This window comes from Carassius carassius, chromosome 30 (assembly GCF_963082965.1).
Source record: "Carassius carassius chromosome 30, fCarCar2.1, whole genome shotgun sequence".
NCBI lineage: Eukaryota > Metazoa > Chordata > Actinopteri > Cypriniformes > Cyprinidae > Carassius > Carassius carassius.
Window position 1 is genome coordinate 4,655,351 of NC_081784.1, and position 15,493 is coordinate 4,670,843.

Consider the following 15,493-nt stretch of genomic DNA (forward strand, 5'->3'; position numbering starts at 1 on the left):
GAGAGTCCAGTTCCTTGCATAAAAAAAGTTTAAATCAATGAGAACTGGTATATATAAAGCCGTGAGGTTTCCATGGTAACATTTAGCTTCAGTGTCACAGGAATAGTGGGGCTATCTTGATCTGTACCTTTTGGGAGCTCTGAATCCAAAGCAGCTCACATCTGCTTCTGAAAGAGCAGGGCGATTTAATGAGGCTTTAACTTTGGCCCTTTAAAGCCACCATAGCTGCAGGGGCTGTTAGCCATATCTGTGAGCACAGTGGTTCATGAACCCTTCTAGGCTAAAGCTCGGGACAGCGTTCTCCTAGGGCACTTTATAATAGATTCTACAGGCATGAAGACCTTCACAAGTCCCTCTGTCTCTCTCTCTCTCTCACACACACACACACACACACACACACTCGCTCACTTCAGTAATCACAATTTTACCAACTTGTCCTGGAGTTATGCTAAAGTTCAAAAACACACATACACTTAAAATTTCCACATAAATCCTTCTGGTTTATAAAACTAAGAGCTCCAACTTTAAAATCTGATCTCATATAAACATATAATTAAATTCTATATTATTGTAAGAACCATAAATCCATTCAGCATAGCAACACTTTGCAAACACCTAGAACATTCTTAAAACCAATCAGAGTAGCTTGCCAACTGCTTAGAAACATTTATCAACATTTATCATATTGCTGTTGGTGCTGTTTTATAAAAGCAAAAGCTACTCAAGGCAGTAATTTTACCACGGTGACTTTGTGTCACTGAATAATACCATTTGAGATATAAACTTAGTGCTCGACTAGTTTACCTTCTCTTTATTTTCACATTCAGGTACTGCTTTGACTTCAGAAGTTCATATAATGACATTCCAGGTCAAGTTGCAGGATTAGAGAGGAAGTTTGAGGCCTGAGGAACAGCACGGTAATTTGGCAGTAAATAATAACATCAACAGCACTGTCATCACACCTCTGGGGGAAAATGAGTGCGAGAGAGAGAGAGAAAGAGAGAGAGACTACAGGAGAGTGTGATCTCTAGTCTGTAGATCATTAACACGCATCACCCTGCAATTAAAAACTCACTTATCTTAATTACTCAACTAATGGGACGAGTCCCAGCAGAAACACACACACACACTCAAAGGACAGCTACAATGACATGTACACACATCCACATGCGTAAATAGGTGTGGATAAAAAATTCCTGAGATGTTCATTCATTAGATGTTGATGTATTTAACAGTGAATCTGCACTGATGAGATTCAGTGTGTGTAAAGGTTGTTCCAAAAGCCTGTTTCTGTAATGTACACTAAAACAATTAACATCAAATCAGAAAGGGGAAGTCTGTCTTTTTTCTCATTCTATCTGTCCATCCATCTGTCTATCCATTCTTCATCCAACCATCCGTCATTCTATCCATCTATCTATCTGGAGCCCTGTCCACACGTACGCTGGTATTTTTAATAAACGTCATCAGCAAGATGGTGGCACGTGTGTGCACAGTGATAGAGTTTCCAAAATTCATTGTTCTTTGAATAATACAATGATGACAATAAAGATTTTCTGTTCCTCATTTGTACTCACATCAAGCCGGAGATTCCAAGATTATTCTTGAAAGATGGAGCAGTTTCCACAACCGGTAAGTGTATTTTATTATTTAAGTTGGTGCGTTTAACAGTTTCTGTAACTTATTACACAAATGGCAACGCTGTTTAGCTTTGTTAACTAGATAGTAGGGCTGTGCAAAAAATCGAATGCGATTTTCATGCGCATCTCGTCAGTAAAGGCGTTCTGTGATTAGAAGTACATCTCCAGCAAGTGCGTTCAGATCAGGGTTGCCAGGTTTTCAAACCAATTCCTGCCCACCCGCTTCTCAAAACTAGTCCAAAACTAGCCCAATTGCGTTTCCAGGAGGGCAGCCTGCGCTCAGCTGCTGTCGAATCACAACAACCGTTGGCCCAATCAGAACTCATTACGTATTTCTGAAGGAGGGACTTCATAGAACAAGGAAGTCATCAGCCCGTTTTTATGACAGTGATAACAGCGATATACAGATAAGTTAATTGTGTGAAAAATACTGTGTTTTTTTACATGCGAAACATGAACACATGTTATATTGCACACTGTAAACACAATCAAAGCTTCAAAAAAACACGAAAAACGGGCTTAATTCACATCACATGACGGGGCGTTCCCAGACCAACCGTCTGTATGTATAAGTCGCATTTATTTAGAACCAAGAACCAAGAACCAAGAGAAAACATTACAGTCTACAGCCACAAGAGGGCGCTCTCTCGCAGCTGTAGACGATAATGTTTTCTCTTGGTTCATTTCTCTTAGTTCATTTTCTCTTGGTTCATGTCAAATACATTTTGATAAATAAGTCACACCTGACTATAAGTCACAGGACCAGCCAAACTATGAAAAGAAGTGCGACTTATAGTCCAGAAAATACAGTACTTTTTGTACGTGAAGAAAACAAAAAAACAACTTTATTCAGCAATTCGTCTTCTCTGTGTCTCTCCATATCACCGTAGCGCCATTTTGTATAATATTCGCTGAATGCAAGCAGTGTATGCTCTTCTGTGTCAGCTGCAGTGCACAGATGTGCTGTTTTCGTTCAAATCAAGGGGTAAATACACTTACAAAATGTATCCTTGTGTCGTGGCTGACACAGAATAGCTAGTGTACACAGTTTTCCATCCAAAAATATTCTAAATTGTGTTCCAAAGACGGACAAAACTTTTACGGGTCTGGAACTACATGAGAATAAGTAATTAATGACAACATTTTCATTTTGGGGTGGAATAAGCCCTTTAAGTTCATTTGAATCCTTCCTAATATTCAAATTTTAACTGAAATTCTGCCCATTATTTGCTACTTCAAATTAAATTCAAATTCAAGAATCGCACTGGAATTTAAGGCATTTGTAATTCAGATTTGAATGATGTGCAAACCAGATGTTAACACAGAAAAGAAAGCCTGCTCATCAAACGATTTCATATGATCTTGAACTCAACCTGAGTCTCCTGAAGAGAGCGGGGCCTTTTCCTCTACCTCCACCCATTTTCCCCTGCTTCTTTGATTGTCCCCTTTAGATTCACACACAACGGCTTTGAGAGAGAGCATGCAGTATGAATTCTAATACAGCAATTACTATTATGAATGATAACTAGGGACATTCTGCTGATCTAGGGTCAGGGCCTGTGCAATAGCTCATATGATTACAGAGTATGGAATCAGGTCCAGGAAATAGCAGTGCTTCGCTTGCCAGCGGGAATGTTTAACCTACATCACGGATCCCTTTCCTATTGATTAGACCATTAGACTTGAACCGCTCGCAGGAAATTGACACAATTCTCTTTCCATGTGAAATCTTTGCATTAATGCTCCACAATTTAAGGCAAAGCTATCAGTTTTCTTCAGAATATTCTGTCTATATGTCTGTCCACTTTCCAGCTTTCCTCTAAAAACTGAATAATATGTCATTTTGTGTGTGATTTGGACTGCTACACTGCTGATGTATCGATTCTCAAAAATAATGTCCTCAAGCTTCCTCACTCAACAGTTACTTCAAGAGGCCATGTTGTGATCTTTGCCATGAGCCGATAACCATTCATGCACTTGAAAGACTAGCAGAAGCCTTAATTTTCAAAGTCATCTATCAAATGTTTTTTTTTTTTTGTAATTTCTGAGTAAATACTATGCATAAATGACATAACAGTACTATTATTTGCCATCTGCAACCTGGCACTATTGATATTGCCTATATGCCAAACCCCAACCAAACCCATATCAGTTACCGATATATTATGCTTTAATACATAGATACATACATACATACAAGGCAATGTACATAAATAATAAAAAAATATTATAAAAGTAAATACATCTGTCTAAAAAACTGATCCTTTCCTGGTTCTGTTTCTCTTTTCTCCTCCCCATAAACTGTCCTATCAAATAAATGCAAAAATATCAAATTGTTAATGAGCTATCATGGCTGCTATTAGAAAAAAAAAAATTAAAATATTAAAAAAGCAAGTTGCATTGTAGACCAGAGACTAACCAGCAACATGGTGAGAGACAGCGAGGAATGCAAATACATACTTTGACAGGCAGGTAGGACAGCCTATCATAGCCCTCGGACCGAGGGATATGATTGGACGAACATTTTATGGTCATACGCCTTCAACAGACAATATAAATACATGTACAGTTAGACCACTTAGTTTTATCATCGCTATTGGGATGTAAAGAGACTTTTAACCAGCATAACAACAAATGTTTTGAACGTTTTTCAGTGTTTTGATATATATTATTATTATCATTATTATTATTATTATTATTATTTAAATCAAATCTTTGAAACAAGGAGACAGATTTTCAACATTCTGAAAACATACTATTAAAAGCCGCCCACCTTTACTTTATTCAAATAAAACCTCTCTCTCTCTGTGAGTGGTTTGAAATAATACACATAATGCAGTGCCATTCAGACACTCATTGTCATTTAAGTGTTAAATCTGTATATACAGTATACACATATACAGCCTACAAGACCGCATTCAACACACACTAACACAGAAGTGAGCCACTGAAGGTTCTCAATGTACATCTGAAATATAACTAAGAAACACATGGTTTAACCCTCGCTCTCTCTCTGTCTCTTGCCATCCATTCTGTTCCTCCCTTTGCTCTGTCTGTCTCATGCTGATAGCAATGAAAGTGATCTACAGGGGAGGCCGTACACACACAAGTACACCGCTTCAGTAAGTGTGTGTGTGTTTGTTGCACTGTGGGGAGGTTTGTCCTGCTGTGTTAAGCTCATGTATGGACTAAATCGACAAAGGCTTTCAGTCGCACACACACATTATCCCATATCCTAAGAGACTTACACCACAGCAGCACTAATGTGATGCATATAGGCCACTGTCCTTCAGAATGGAGCATGAAAAAACATTTAACACTCAAATCACTATATATCAAATCATGTATAATGACAGTAGTCATTATATAATTGTCTGATTATGAGTATTTGCTCTAATTGTTTTTGAGGTAACAATTATCACTGCATATTTTAAATTCCATTTACATACTGTCATCCAGATAAGTGTTTTTGAAGTATTGAGTATTAGAAATGCCATGAAATGCAAATTTTCATATATGACTCTTTTCGCTGCACTGAAAGAGGTCAACTTTACATTCTCTGTGCAATTCGCTTTAAACATGTATGACAAATGCATTCTGAGTTCACTCACTAAAATAAAATAGTAAGGTATAAAAACTAAATTATTATCATTTAAAATAACATACGTCTACCCATAAAACACTTACAAATTGAATATAACAATGTAAAAAAGAAAACCTAAAATACTAAAACCTAAAGAATATATTATTGTGTACATTATTATTGTTATTATTTTTATTTTCTACCATGTCATTCTATCCTGTGAATTAGTTTTTATTTGTTTACATATCCTTTTATTATTATACATTAATAAATTGTATAAAATCCCAAGTGAATAAATGAAATGTTCTTAAGTTTACACAATTAAACGCCAGACAGACCTGTTAATCATGATGGATGTGACTGACCTGACATGATCGTATATCCGATTCCACGTGGTCGCCCCAAGTCTTGATCGATCGCCGTGATCTTACGGACTTCATAACCCTACAGAAACACACACAGATGACAAGCATTTAATGAGAGAAAAAAAAAATATATATATATATATATATAAAAAAACATGAATGTTATGCAAGTTCGTAAATACTTTGTCTTTAGTTTGAACAGTATGTATATTGTTTTATAGATTGTCTTTAAAATGCTTTGCATTAAAAAATAAAAATGTGCTTGTTCTATTTTAAAATAAATGCCACTTTTATTTTGTCTAATGCAATGACATACATTTTAAGTGTTCAAATGCTTTTGTTTGCAACTGTTCAGGAAAGGACCTGGTAAGGGATGTTCCAGGGACATCAGCTTCAAAAATGAATGCATCAAATGAGACACGAAAAACAGCAAAATATAAGAAGAAGAAATATTCAGAATTTGAGGACTCTTTGATCCTGAATAAGAAACCTTACAGATGCTTAAAGAGAAAAGTGAGAGAGCGTCTGCCATTGATCCAGCTAATAGTGTCTGAGAGCTGTTGTTAATGCTTTATTTCTGCCAACACTCCACTGCTATTACAGCACACAATCAATTACAGCACGTTTAGCGCAGGAATGTGAGGACGAGTGAGGGAGAAATGGATGACAAAAGCGGCTGAACAGGGGATGAAGTGTGGCTGAAGTAATTTGCGAGCCATTCTCTTGCCGTCCGCACAAGTGGAATGTTCAATCATGCACAGGTCTTTCTTCTTCTCTTTCCTGTCCTCTCATCCTTAAACATTCTCGATGCACATTCTTGTCCATTTCTCCATCCGTGCCTCTTCTCTTGCACCATTTCAGATCAAGCACTTGACAGCCAAATTGTGTTTGCCCCTAAAAAGCCTTTAAATGTCACCCTGACAAAAGAAAACGCCAAACAGCAGTGAAAAAACTCCCCACTTTTCCTGCAAAACATTATTTTTCTCTGCATTTTAGCTGTTGTCAAACTTTGGTCCATTAGGCAGGTGGAGTCAGCTTACTACGGTATGAACATGAACCGCAGAGTTGTGTTTGTGCCAGAGGGTTTGGATGGACAGCGAGGCCCTGCTGGTATAGATGATGTAACTACACCACTTCATGGGACGTCCAAAAGTAGGTTGCATTAAAATGATCAGAAGTGTCAGCTTCACTCTCACATTTCAACATTGATATTAACAAGAAATGTTTCTTGATATCATAATAGTCATACAAAAGGAATCGCCGGTGCAGCACAGATGTCTACTAATTAAATTATTTATTAAAGGTGCATAACAAAAAATAAATGACTAACGTTTCGATGTGGTTACATCTTCATCAGAGTCCTTGGAGAGAATGAGCAATGAAGCCATTAATAAGGATCATCAACAGGTGTGATTAAGGGGGCGTTGGCCACCCAAAACAAATACATCCCTCTGAACCAAGGTGTCACACTCATAAAACAATCATTAAAGGGCAAGTGCCCACATTATTACAAAGATCACAATACAATGGGAGTAAAAATATATTAATCTTAAACATTGTATTTTAATATGCTTAGGTGTTTAAAGGAAGCATGTTAAACTCAATTCATCATTTAGACCTAGAGGTTCTCGAGTGTTAAGTGTATGTATCCAAAACGCTTCCCTGCATAGAAGTTTATTAATAATGTCACCACCTCTGGGTGAAGGTAAGATTTTCTCAATTCCCCAAAACTTCAAAGAAGCAGGGGAACCATGATTGGCCTGCTTATAGTGCCTCGCCATGGCATATGTTAAGTTCTGAGTACGAATTGCTGTTTTGTGTTCAGCTATCCTCAGTTTAAGTTGACGTTTTGTTTGACCTATGTACACCAGTCCACAGGGACACTTCAGAAGGTATACTACATGAGTACTGTTACAGTTAATAAATGAAGAAATAGAATATTTCTTACCAGTACGGGGATGTGAAAAATCTTTCGCATTGGTCGAGTTGGAGCATTGCGCACAATTGCCACATTTATAGAAACCCAGAGGTGGGCTAGGAAGCCAAGTAGTAGAAGGTGGGATACTCATATCTGAATGAACCAATCGGTCACGAATGTTACGGGCACGTCTAAAAATGAACCTGGGCGGCTCAGCGCAGATGTCTTTGAGTGTCGGGTCACTATTAAGAACGTGCCAATGTTTGCGAATGATGTTCTTTATTCTTCCTGCTGCTGGAGTGTAGCTAGTTGAAAAAAATACTTTAGATGTCGTATGAGGCTTAGGTTTTTTCTTTAATAATGAGGCACGGTCTGTGTTAAAAGCCCTATCCCAAGCTTTAGAAATATCAGATTTATCATAACCTCTTTGATCAAAAAGACGCGCTAGGTGGGCTGCTTTTGACATAAATTCACTTGTGGTACTACAATTTCTTCTGACTCGTAAGAACTGGCCCACTGGTATATTACGAATCAAGTGAGGTGAGTGATGATGAATTGAGTTTAACATGCTTCCTTTAAACACCTAAGCATATTAAAATACAATGTTTAAGATTAATATATTTTTACTCCCATTGTATTGTGATCTTTGTAATAATGTGGGCACTTGCCCTTTAATGATTGTTTTATGAGTGTGACACCTTGGTTCAGAGGGATGTATTTGTTTTGGGTGGCCAACGCCCCCTTAATCACACCTGTTGATGATCCTTATTAATGGCTTCATTGCTCATTCTCTCCAAGGACTCTGATGAAGATGTAACCACATCGAAACGTTAGTCATTTATTTTTTGTTATGCACCTTTAATAAATAATTTAATTAGTAGACATCTGTGCTGCACCGGCGATTCCTTTTGTTTGAATTGTTTTGTCCTGCCCTGGTTGCACCAGTTTGTCTGTGGATTACAGAAGCGCAGAGAACTTTCTTTTCTATCATAATAGTCATCTTCATTTCACATGAAAAATATGGAAAAACACGTGACAACATTTTTGGATGTGAAAATATGCTAAATGCAACCTTCAAAGACATTAACTATAAACCATCCTTGCATGTAAACAGCAAAGCAAAAATTATCTAGGAGGAGAAAAAAAATAAATATAATAGATCGTACTAAGTTAGGACAATGAGAGGCTGGACAAATAATGACAGAATTGAGAATTTTGGGTTTCTCTAATGTACAAATTTTGGGTTTCTCTAATGTACAAAAGCCATTGAGATGAGAGGGAAAGCTAAGGGATCTCTTTCGGTGTGTGAGTTTAAGTGATGCACCTGAGATGAAACGGGGGTTAAGAGTTGTGTTTTGACAGATGACCCACAACAGCTCTGCGTGTTTGATATCTGTTCGCGTGTAAATGTCAGTAGCCTTGAGAACTCTCCACACCCACTCAGTCACTTAGCCCAAGGCCCGTTGACTGAGCAGACACACACTCCGTACATGCGTGTGTGAGTGTAAAGGAAGATAAGCTTTAAGCTCTTTGTGTGTGGCTAAGTGTGTGTCAACATCGTTTTATTCGAACATGCTAGTGTGACGTGTGCCCTTATTGAGGGCGTACATGTTTAGAGTGTCTAATTCTCATCACAAAAGCCTCTTGTCTTTTTTTTATAGCGTTTCCACAACTTTAGGAAATAAGAAATGATATGCCAAAATCAATCGCGTCCACTTGGAGCTTGATGCTGACTGCCACATTTAGACAGGACAACTGGTCTAAAGTCATCACTGTCTTCTTATTCATGACCTTCCTGAGACGACTGATAGATCCGTGTCACCACACTTCACTTCTGACACGCTCACAGGTTACTTTGAATGCAAATGGACACCAGAGAGAGAGAGATAAAAGGAAGGAGAGAGAAAATATGGGGCATGAAAGAAAGAGAAATAGGTAAAAGACAGACTTAAAAATGGAGTGATATAAACGGTAAAATATGTTCATTATGTGATAAAGTAAAATATATTACTGTTTTACTGTATTTTTATCAAATAAATGCAGCATTGGAGAGTACAAGAGACTTAAAAAATATATATATTACTATTAATCCAAACTTTTGACACATTTCTGCAAGTTTACAGGCTTAAACGTTGGTTTAAGCACATAATTTCATTAGTTATATATATATATATATATAATTTTAAATATATTTTAGATTATATTTTGATGAATTAGCTGATTCTGTTTTGGTTTATTTTGGAACTATTTTCTTTAGTTATGAAAAAAAAACGACCGAACTGGCAATTTTGTTTGTAAAATATTCAATATTAACTTCCCGTTTATTAATTTACAGAAAAAAAACCATACAGCAGTTCAGCAAGTGTAAATATCCATTGGAAACACAGGATTTCTGGTCTATGGTCTATTTTAAAGGTGGCTTTAACATAGCTACAGTAATTCCACTTTCAATTTTACACAGACAGAAACACACACACACACAAACACATCCAACACATATCCTCAGAGCCTGTGGCTGTGTGTTTGACACAGTAAACTGACACAGGGCCAAGCGGCCGGCAGTGAATCTCACACTGAATGACCTTTTGTGGGCTCTGAGCAGTGAACAGGTCACAGTATAAATCTATCACTGTAATTACAGGAATATTCCAGCGAGACTTCACAGGTGTAATGGCTGCTTCTCTCATAATTATTGTCTAATTACTCAACACACATTATATCACTCTTTGTTAGCCAAACCCTCTCTCATTCCATGGAATGTTTTCTGTTTGTACAAATCCTTACTTTACTTTTACATTTTTACTTCCACTTATATTCATGTTTTTTATTTTTCATATAAATATTATCTGGACTCAAACCCTGGTAAAATTACATCCTATTTAAAATTCTTATGAAGCCCAAATATGCTGTCTATGTAAGCATCTCACTAGGTTCTGTGCCAATGCATTTGGATAAATCTCACAAATAAATATGTACTGGACATGTCCATTTTTGCAATTGAGGGACACAAGGGGGCTTGTAGCCTAATGGTTAGAGAGTCAAAATTGTAACCCAAAGGTCGAATCCATGGCACGTTACAAACCAGGGGTGTGTTTACAGTGTGTGTGTGTGTTTGTGATCACTACTCACTGCTGTGTGTGTGCACTTGGATGGGATGAATGCAGAACACAAATTCAGAGTATGGGTCACCATTCTTGGCTTCACGTTTCAAGTCATTTTGGGAGGTTCACCCATCTAAATACTGCTGAACTAAGAACAAAGCAAGACTAAATATATGTGTGTGTTTACTGACTGGTGGTGCGTCCTCTATTATATTAGTGCTGTACGGGAGGTTGGTGAAGATGGGGTCCATGTCTTGAACATCAGTGATGGCAATCGCCAAATTAGCCAGACTAGAGAGCGGACGCCTCTTATCCTGGTCCTGTCACAGAGATAAACAAGAATACATGTTTAATTTGGCTCTGGAATTGACAAAGTTCCACTCAATAATTTTAAAATGTAGAACGTTTTAAAACACTACACTACAACACTACAGAGTGTGTTTTCTAACCGTGGCATTAACAGTGAGCTGATAGGTGGTTGTCGTCTCATAGTCCAGTGCTCTCGTCACAGTAACAATTCCTCTTGCACCGTCAATAGAGAAGAAGGGAGATGGAGGCTGGAAGGAGAAGAGCACACTGCCGCCCACGCCCTGATCTGGGTCTGTCGCATTCACCATGAACACGGACGTTCCCACTGGAGTGTTCTAAACACACAGAGACAGTAATGAGACATGTTATTAAATTGTTGTGCTGTTCAAATGAGAAAGAAAGAACAAACTTGCATAATGAGCAATATTTAATACTATGGTTAAGCATATTTTAGATGATGAGTGACAGCTCTTGTCTTTGTCATTTCACCTGTCAGCAAGTGTCTGAGATGATCAGGCCCCTGCTGTCTCTGAGACATGATGCAGTCAGTCAGCAACAGCGAGAACACACCCACACTAAAATGCTGAAGGAGCATTTTCAGACGCTCCCTAAGTTTTAAGCAAGTATTCATACAGTAACTTCAGGGATGGGACTATAGGGGTGAATCTGATTAAAACAGGGGAAATTAAAAAAGTACATATGACAAAAATGTATTTTAATATAATTATATATATGTGTGTATGTATATATGTATGTATGTGTATATATATATATATATATTAGGGGTGTAACGGTACGCAAAAATCACGGTTCGGTACGTACCTCGGTTTTAAAGTCACGGTTCGGTTCACTTTCGGTACAGTAAAGGAAAGAAATGCAATCATTAAACTGCAGGTTGTTTATTACTATAAACTTTTTTTTAAAATTTGTTTACACTTTTTTTTAAAATACTTTTTAATGAATATATATAAACTAAAAAAAAGAATAAGAAATAAAATACTGCTTCAAAGTTCTCCACTAAATAAAATACTCTCAGTCTCAAACCAATATCATATAATAAAATAATGAAAAATATAAATAAATAACTATGATTACAGTGCAGCATTACCAACCCCAGCTTGTAGGCCTGCTCATATTAAAAAAAATATATAACTTTTCCAAAGTGTAAATTGCAGCATCAACCGTTTCAGTTTTTAGACCTGCTCAGATTTCGTTATTGCGTTGGACCGATTGGAATTAAGAGCAAAGGTCTGTTTAAATGCCGATGGGAGCTGCGTTTGAATTACAATCGTTTTTTTCCTAGTTGTAGTGATGTTCACACTCGCGTGATGCCTTTTGAAAACTTTAGGACGGTGACACACTGGCATATTGCACCTGTCAAACATAGTCTATTTTGCCGTCAATACTGTTGACGGTGTCCTTTATCAGTAGGCTTTATATTTATGCAGTACAGTATCAGGCACGATTCTGGTGTGTAAAGACACAGGAAACGCGAAGCAGCCATCAAGCAACTGACACGCAGCAGAAACGCCATGCTCACGCCATGCAGCCAGTGTTTCACCGGCCTTAGAATCAGCTGAACGCGGAGACTTCCGCCACTTAATATGTTTGTTTGGAAACACGAAAATGTACCTATGTTCCGCACACAGAATATTGCATTCGGTCATTCGGTACACATGTGCACCGTACCGAAAGCCCTGTACCGAAACGGTCCGGTACGAATACACGTACCATTATACCCCTAATATATATATATATATATATATAATGAGTAAATAGACATTCTTAACATTTCTTTAAATTCACCCATGCATTTATCTTAACATCAGGTGCACTCTATCTATACATCTACACATACCTACTCTAGACAAAAGCAAGTCTACAGTATATGGAACATGAAAGGCAACTTCATAAACTCCTGCTGTGAATCACAGCTGATGCTAAACAGACAGCTGCATATTCAAGCTTATTTATTCTGTTTGCATTTATTTATATATGGTATTTACAAAAAGCTGAATGCTGCCACATTACTCCCACAATCTCTAGGCCACAGAAAGAAAGAGCAAAAGAGAAAATCCAAAACAGTAAACCAGATCCTTCATGAGAGAAATAAGTTGTACTTCAGCAAGCACTCTCCCTTTATCTCTCTCAATAAAACAGGAGCTACACATCCTTTGAAAAGAAAGGATTAGAAAAGATTCAGATAAATTATCGGAGAGAAAGAAAGCATGAGAGGTATAAAGGACAAAGATAAAAGAGAAAGAAAAGAGGATTAGAAAAAAAGGGGAAGCCATAAGAAGGAATGAAGATAGATGTGGACAGTGAATTCTAACTTGCTGTCTTGCCTCGACCTGATAATGCCCTCTCACACTCACACTGCTCAGCTGCTCCACACTAAAGTTCATGCACCTTAAAACAACCCGCTATAGGTCAACTGAGGAAACTGGAGCACTTATTTTATTGCTCAGTTTAATAACTGCAATCATGTTTACGTAAATACAGACTTTGATTTTTAGATAAAGCAAATATATATATAATTTTTAAAATTATTCATAAATGGGACTTCATAAATGGGAAATAGGAAGTTTCCGATAGCATGTGAAGACAGCGGAGAAGCGCTTGCTTAGCACAGTGGAGTGCATTTAACTTTGTGGTTTATTATTTTGAGTTGTATGGGACGCGGTAACACATGGCCCTCACACGATATATTGCTTTACACATATATTGCTTTTGCCACTCAGAAATATTCACGCAATCATGCAGTACATATCAGAAGATCTGCACTCCAGCTTGGTTAGCGCTCACACTCACTGCTATGTACAGTGAGTACGGAAAGTATTTAGACCCACTTAAATTGTTCACTCTTTGTTATTGCAGCCATTTGCTAAAATCATTTAAGTTCATTTTTTCCTCTCATTAATGTACACCCAGCACCCCATATTGACAGAAAAACACAGAATTGTTGACATTTTTGCACATTTATTAAAAAAGAAAAACTGAAATATCACATGGTCTTAAGTATTCAGACCCTTTGCTCAGTATTTAGTAAAAGCACCATTTTGATCTAATACAGCCATGTGTCTTTTTGGGAAAGATGCAACAAGTTTTTCACACCTGGACTTGGGGGTCCTCTGCCATTCGTCCTTGCAGATCCTCTCCAGTTCTGTCAGGTTGGATGGTAAACGTTGGTGGACAGCCATTTTCAGGTCTCTCCAGAGATGCTCAATTGGGTTTAAGTCAGGGCTCTGGCTGGGCCATTCAAGAACAGTCACGGAGTTGTTGTGAAGCCACTCCTTCGTTATTTTAGCTGTGTGGGTCATTGTCTTGTTGGAAGGTGAATCTTCGGCCCAGTCTGAGCACTCTGGAGAAGGTTTCCGTCCAGGATATCTCTGTACTTGGCCACATTCAGCATTCCCTCAATTGCAACCAGTCGGCCTGTCCCTGCAGCTGAAAAACACCCCACAGCATGATGCTGCCACCACCATGCTTCACTGTTGGGACTGTATTGGACAGGTGATGAGCAGTGCCTGGTTTTCTCCACACATACCACTTAGAATTAATGCCAAAAAGTTCTATCTTGGTCTCATCAGACCAGAGAATCCTTCAGGTGTTTTTTAGCAAACTCCATGGGGGCTTTCATGTGTCTTGCACTGAGAAGAGGCTTCCGTCTGGCCACTCTGCCATAAAGTCCCAACTGGTGGAGGGCTGCAGTAATGGTTGACTTTCTACAACTTTCTCCCTCCTCCCGACTGCATATCTGGAGCTCAGGACACAGTGATCTTTGGGTACTTCTTTACCTCTCTCACCAAGGCTCTTCTCCCCCGATAGCTCAGTTTGGCCGGACAGCCAGCTCTAGGAAGGGTTCTGGTCGTCCCAAACGTCTTCTATTTAAGGATTATGAAGGCCACTGTGCTCTTAGGAACCTTAAGTGCAGCAGAATTTTTTGTAACCTTGGCCATATCTCTGCCTTGCCACAGTTCTGTCTCTGAGCTCTTCAGGCAGTTCCTTTGACCTCAATCTGCAAAAATGTCAACAATTCTGTGTTTTTCTGTCAATATGGGGTGCTGGGTGTACATTAATGAGAAAAAAATGAACTTAAATGATTTTAGAAAATGGCTGCAATATAACAAAGAGTGAAAAATTTAAGGGGGTCTGAATACTTTCCGTACCAACTGTATATAACTGAACCGTGCTCTTGCCCACCTCTTCCAACCGAGCCAGGGACTGCTAACCGGAGTGATCACACTAGTCAAACGAACCAGGCTTTGGGGGTTAAGATTGTCTAGTGTGAGCACACCCTAATTACTCTCCACATCCCGCACACACGAGTCTATTCCCGCACATCAAGTGTTGTTGCGCTCAGCACTCTTCTGCGTTGGGTCCCGCGATCGTGTAAGTCTCTACTCGGAAGATGCCTGTTATAGTATTATGATCAAGGCTATGAACTCTGAGCAGAACTTGCTTTTCTATAATAAATTATAAAATATTTTCTATAAAAATGTTAATGTCCTGGCAGTGGCAAATAGCTTGTTTTGTATTTATTTTAATTACATTAATGTTATTAGTTAAGATTTACA

At 38.2% G+C, this 15,493-nt stretch overlaps 1 protein-coding gene across 1 annotated transcript in view; it reads right to left on the minus strand.

Annotated features, from left to right (window-relative positions):
- Positions 1-15,493, minus strand: part of LOC132110440 (cadherin-23-like) — a 227,719-nt gene that overhangs the window by 138,933 nt on the left and 73,293 nt on the right. The window contains exons 6-8 of the mRNA XM_059517040.1: positions 11,057-11,251; positions 10,799-10,927; positions 5,589-5,667 (exon numbers count right to left, since the gene is read on the minus strand). Of these exons, the coding sequence (XP_059373023.1) occupies positions 5,589-5,667; positions 10,799-10,927; positions 11,057-11,251 (403 nt within the window). The remainder of the gene's footprint in view (positions 1-5,588; positions 5,668-10,798; positions 10,928-11,056; positions 11,252-15,493) is intronic.